General features: G+C 46.7%; 1 protein-coding gene across 5 annotated transcripts in view; it reads left to right on the top strand.

The window, feature by feature from the left end:
• The window catches only part of sh3tc2 (SH3 domain and tetratricopeptide repeats 2), a 41,801-nt gene extending 36,491 nt beyond the window's left edge, over positions 1 to 5,310 (top strand). For all 5 annotated transcript variants that reach the window (XM_070548902.1, XM_070548899.1, XM_070548901.1 and 2 more), the window contains 8 exons: positions 1 to 45; positions 124 to 344; positions 429 to 595; positions 1,140 to 1,317; positions 1,399 to 1,549; positions 1,824 to 1,946; positions 2,080 to 2,427; positions 3,976 to 5,310. The exon at positions 1 to 45 is cut by the window's left edge and continues 816 nt beyond it. In XM_070548902.1, coding sequence (XP_070405003.1) covers positions 1 to 45; positions 124 to 344; positions 429 to 595; positions 1,140 to 1,317; positions 1,399 to 1,549; positions 1,824 to 1,946; positions 2,080 to 2,427; positions 3,976 to 4,746 — 2,004 coding nt within the window. In that variant the 3' untranslated portion in view covers positions 4,747 to 5,310. The remainder of the gene's footprint in view (positions 46 to 123; positions 345 to 428; positions 596 to 1,139; positions 1,318 to 1,398; positions 1,550 to 1,823; positions 1,947 to 2,079; positions 2,428 to 3,975) is intronic.
• The last annotated feature ends 720 nt before the right edge of the window (positions 5,311 to 6,030 follow it).

Here is a 6,030-nt window from a genome sequence, read left to right as displayed (position 1 = left end):
GAGAGGGCCCAGAGTATTCTTCAGCCTCTGCTCACATCGCTGCAGGTGAAGAGCCGTGGTTGCAAAGCCTTCCTTTCCTAACCCACTTATCTAACATCAGCCTTTCTGTGAATTTCCCTACAGAGCACCGACAGTCCCACTCAGCAGGGAGTGATCCATAACCTTTTGGCTTTGTCTTTGAGGCATCAGCGTCGCATTCGAGAGGCAGGCTGGCACCTGCACTCTGCTCTGGACATCTCCAGAGGAAGTGGAAACCAAAGGAATCAGGCCTTAGCTCTGGCCAACCTGGGCTGTTTGGCTCTGGACGTGGGGGCGTCTCTGGTTGCAGAGCGTTTCCTGGTCAGGTCAGCTCCTTTTCTTCTTACCTTTCATTCAGACAGAGGGTTGAGGGTTTACTTAACCCAAAGTGCGTACTATCTCTGTTCTAGATCCTTGTGCCTTTTTCTGGACCTTCAGGAGAGCCCGACCGATGAGGAGCATGTTCAGACCTACCTTTGGCTTGGACGGAGCTACAAGGACAGAGGAAAGAGTCAGGACATCAGGGCGTGCTACGAAATGGGGCTTTTAATTGCACTGCATGCAAAAAACCTGCACAGTAAGTGAACGTGTGGCTGTATGCAGGCTCGACTTCATCGAATCAAAACAGGATCTTTTTTTTGTCTTAAAGTAATAAAAAAATTTTGAAAGATTAAAAATCAGCCCTTTGAATAAGACTGGCTGCAGTTCTGTCCTTACTGAATGTGATGTTTAGGTTTTGTTTTTTAACACTCATCCACATCATGATGTTGTACATGTGCAGATATTCTGATAAACATCGACGCAGCCGGGTCGGGTTGACGTCCCGTTCACACGTAGAACGATTCTGCAGCCAAAATGACCTTTTCTGCTTCTTCTGCCATTAAAGTTTGTTGTTGTTCAGAGGAAACAGCAAACTGTTCTCACGTTGTGTTTTCTTTGTTGTTTTATGTGTTTACCTCCTCGTGGAACAGCGCGGATGCTTTGCTGTTTATGTTGAAGCTTCTGCCGAACATCTGCACAGAATTTTCTATTCAGACAACATCTGTACATTATTTGTGAAATAGGCCTCAGTCATTAGCAGTTTTATCAATGTGCCATTAGACCTTCTGTGTTCTTCACAGGTCAGCTCGTGGTGGCGAAGCTTCTGAGTCGGCTGTATGCCGACATGCTGCTGTACGCTCAGAGCATCGTTTACTACGAACACTGCGTGTCAGTGTCCAGAGAGCTAAAGGACAAGAAGCTGGAGGGGGAGTGTCTGGAAAAACTCAGCAGCTTCTACCTGTCACTCAACACAGAGAAGTACACCCTTCTTCTCTCTCACTCCGAGTCGAATTCTCATCCGACGCTCGTTCGACACTCACTTTGAACCGTGTGGTGCAGATCATCTCGTAAGTCTCTGGACTACACCAAGCAGAGCCTGAGGATTTCTATTGATTTGGGCAAGAGAGAGGAAGAGTCGGAGACGTGGCTCCAGGTGGGACGCATCTACTACCTCATCCAGGAGGACGAGCTGGCCGACATGTACCTGCAGGTCAGGAGGAAGTCCAACATGAACGGTTTTAGTTTCAGTGACTTTTTGCCTTTGTTCTTTCATAAAACTGGAACTGGTTGAATGTCGTCGGTCGGCATTCCAACGCAGACCTCAGTAAGAGGTCATTGGTGTGTCTGTGAGAGCTCCGGCTCTGCTGCAGGAGCTCTTTTTGTCCTTTAAAACACAACAAATAGAGAACGTTGTCCACAGTCATAAATATTCCAAATAGATTTGTGCCGTTACTCACTGAGATGCGTTGAATGTTTGTTGACAGGCAGCGGTGAAGACAGCCCAGAGGATGAATGACCCTCGCTTTGCTTTGAGCATTTATGAGGAGGCGGGTGATGTTTACTTCAAAGGTCAGAGGAACCGGATGGCTGCGGCGCATTTCTACAGGGTGGGTGCAGGAGCAGAAAGGCAAACTGTGTGTTTTGCTGTTGTCAGAGCAAGATGACTACATGGCAAGGTTTTTAAGTTTTGATCCTAAGAAAAGTTGTTCTGAACTCATATTTTTTTTCCCATTTCCTCAGGATGGAAGTCTGGCCTTTGCTCGAAGCATCAAAGACACCCACTCAGAGTTCCGTGTGCTGAGTAAAATGACAGAGCTGCTGATGAGCCAAGGGGAACAGGAGGAGGCGCTGCAGTACGCAAAGCTAGCTGTTGAGATTGCCGGCCAAACAGGAGTGTGTGGAAACGAGCGGGCCGCTTACCATCGTCTGGCTACAGTTTACTACAGCCAGCAGCAGCATGAGATGGCAGAAAACTACTATGTGAAGTCCCTGTCTCTGGGTCCGCCTGTCCTGCAACACCCCATGGAGGCCCGCTACTATGCTAAGGTCTACAGCAGGCTGGGAAATCTCACTCTGCATGAGCTCAAGGTAGTAAACCTCAGGCAGAATCTCTCGAGCAAGCACAAGACGAGCAGTTTGCTGCTAAAATCTCCCCAAACCAAATGGTGTGGTGCATCAGTAGTCCAGCAAATGCTCTCAGGTCTGAGCTGATGAAGCAAGTTACTTTCCTTAAAATGATGCCGTTAGCTGCTTTTTTAGCCGGATGGATGGATATTTTCTACAACTGATTCAACTTTGGAGTTAATCCAGTCAAGACGGCCACCACGCCTACAGGGCTGCCAACTTTTACACACTGAACGTGAGACAGGCATTTGGCTGTCTTCACACGCTCTCACGCCACACCTCCAACCTGTCATGCAGAAGAAGCAGTAGGTCATGACCTTCCCCTGTTTGTGCAGGCGTTCAGCAGACAGCGGCGGGAGGCTGTAAAGCTGCTGCTGTGGGTGCGTCTACACAGCCGTAGAGACGCTGCGGGCCGGTGGGGCGGGGGTGGGGGGGGATCTACACAGCCGTAGAGACGCTGCGGGCCGGTGGGGGCGGTGGTAACGTTTTTTTCACGGGACCCAGTGCAAATCTCATGGATGCCAGCTATTGTAAAACGGCTGTAGGGGGGAGCAGGTGGCTAAAAATAGACCTCTAGTCCCAAGCTTGGGACTGAGGTTGGTAATGAAATTACAACTGGAACGTATCAAACTGAAGAAAAGGACAGAAATGAAGAAATATGGAAAAACATGGTCCTCTGATATAGTAAATGGCCTGTATTTGATATAGCACCTTCCAGAGTCCTAGACCCCCCCAAGGCACTTTACAACATAGTCAGCCATTCACCACCAGCAGCAGCAGCTTTTTACGAAAGATTATGTGATGGCGGTATAAAGGGGGCATGGAGGCGGTCTCTGCACTGCCGTGGACTTTTGTTTATCTTGGACATGCTTTTTATTGCGATGGAATTATTATTAAGCTTATTAAGTTTGTTAAAAAGCCACTCCTAAAGGCGTGTGTCCTCCACTGTCCCCGTGCCGTCTCTGGTGATCTGAGCTCCAGCTCCTGGAGCGCTGCATCATTCTGGTTTATCATCTCAGCTGGTTCTGCTGCCGGCCAGAGCTCGGCAGTAACTCCCCTCGTGATCATGACACCTCCCTCTGTAGCACCAAAACGTCATTTGCATTCACAAGTCCGACGTTGTGGCAGTATTACTGCCAAGCGTGGCGGCATGAATGTCGAAAGATTCCTCCAACGCCATGCCGTCACGGCGCAATCAAAAGACACACCGTGGCAGCAGTATCAGGCTGATTTGCTGGCATGGTGTCTATAAAGGGCTTTGAGGGGCTCAAGCCTGCAACCTTCCAATTATGGGGCGGACACTTAACTCCTCTGATATTGTTGCCCCACTCCCTGTGTAAGCATATTTGATGGGTTTGTGGATGGAGGAGTGGTTGGACAGAAATAGGGTGGGGCTGTGAGGGAGTGACAGCAGGATGAGCCATAACAGAAAATCAGCAAGATTCATAATCCGCCACTCAAATGTGATCAATACGTGTTTTGAGTTAATTTTTCTGTGTTCTCCTTTTGCAGGATGCTCATGATGCAGTGGGCTACTTCCAGCTGGCTCTGGCTGCTGCTCTCGAAGACCACTCTGACCCCAAAACTCTGTACATAGTGTACATGAAGCTGGCGGAGATCCATGGCAACCACATGCCAAATGATCAGCTGTGCCAAGTTTACAGAGACAAAGCTCAGAGTTTGATACGAGTTCTGGCTGACATGGACAGCTCAGGTGCTGATCCGCAGGTGCTGAACGCTGCAGACAGAAGAAGTAACCAAAACAGGGAAACATGGCTGGATGCTCATATGGGAAATACGGAGAGGTGTGGAGTTACACCAGCTCCAGGGCCTCATATGACCCACACAACTCCTGAAGACTACAGTCTGAAGGGTCACTGTCCAGCGGAGTCAGACTGCCCTCACGTAGACGTTTCCGGCTCTGAGACGGACACCGTCGTGAGCCAGTCGCTTAGCGAGAGTAATCTGTCTGGCTCCTTCGACACAGCTAAAGAGCACATCTCAGACTCCAGCAGTACCACTGACACCTACCAGAATCCCACAGATGGGAAGGACTCAGAGTTTGACTCGGACCTGAGCATGCCTAGTCAGATATGCACCAATCACACGGGCGACATCACAGGAGCCATGGGTAACAGGGACACCGATCCTGATGTTCAGGATGAAGAAAGCACGCCCACTAGAGAAAGCGTGACAGAGTCCGGTGGGCAGAAGCAGGCAGAGAGCAGGAACAGTGACACGTCTGTTAGTGAGGACAGTGAAGAGAAGGAAGTTTATCTTTGACACAGCGGTGTCCGCTCCTGGTTCTGGACTCGTGACCTCAGCATTACAACCTTCCAATCAGATGTCAGATGTTCTGTTATGTCAGTCGTGTAAATCAGAGCGTTTCAGTCAAGTGAAAGTGACCTTTTATCTAATATATGTCCTTTTAACGTGTTTTGATAATGCTTGTGCCACTGTTGGGACGCAGCAAACATTAAAGTGACGCTATTTCGGCGTGTGGATTTCATAATTTTGTAGTAAAAGGTGAGAAGACAGGATCACAGAAGCATCAGAAAACAGACATTAGATACCAGCTCAGATGATCTGCGTGTAAACGTGTCACATCGCACAGAGAGGCTACAAACTAAGACTTAACCACTAAAGCTTTAAAGCTTTCTGCATGCTATTGCAAGTCTATGATAAAATCATGTTATTGATTTTCAACTGGAAGTCATATTGATCATGGTGGCTGTCCTTAAGTCCTCTGGGTTTTTGTGAAAATAATAGAAGAAATTAACCATGAATTATAGAATAAAGTTAAAAGTAAATAAAAGTCTTACATTTTACACACAAATGAATCCCAAACATTTACATGAGTGAATTTTTTTATCTATAAAATCAGATCCCAAGGCTTTTTGAGCACATTTCAGTCAATTTTCCTCTGTGTTACAGCTTCAATGTGTCATTTTTAACTGTTATTTTTGCTTTTATCAGTTTTTATCTTAAATTAGAGATTCAACTTCAAACAGAATGGATCATTTGGTTTGTATCAAAATGGTAATTTTGATTTATTTATGCATTTTGGCTCCCCACAGAGAACCTCATTCCGAGTTAAATGTGTATGTGGGGCGTACACAGAAGAGAATGCTGCTGTTTTCTCCTGTTGCCACGTTTTATTTCTTCATTTTTTATCTTGTGTTGTGGTTTTGACTTCTACCTTTTTATACCAAAGCTCTGAGAGGCCGGTAACCAAGCAGGTGTGAACAATAAGACACACCTGGGGAAGCTGATCAGAAGCACCAACACATATAGCACACACAATGTTTGTGACATTCTTTGAATTTGACACCGCCCAATAAATGTATGTTAAATATAAACACAGTAACATTTTGGATTCAGAGGAAAACAAATAAATTACAAGGGGAAAAAGGCTTTTACAGTTTTTAACAGTCGCTAGGTCACATTTCTCACATCTTAGGTCGCTTTTGCAAAACACTTCACACACTTCTAACCGACTTTCAGCGCGGCATAGGGGTTGCATGACTTAATTTTTTTTAAAGTCGACAGTCCAGTAATGAAAATCGA

This window comes from Nothobranchius furzeri, chromosome 2 (genome assembly GCF_043380555.1).
Source record: "Nothobranchius furzeri strain GRZ-AD chromosome 2, NfurGRZ-RIMD1, whole genome shotgun sequence".
Classification (NCBI taxonomy): domain Eukaryota; kingdom Metazoa; phylum Chordata; class Actinopteri; order Cyprinodontiformes; family Nothobranchiidae; genus Nothobranchius; species Nothobranchius furzeri.
This window is presented reverse-complemented; position numbering and strand designations above follow the sequence as displayed.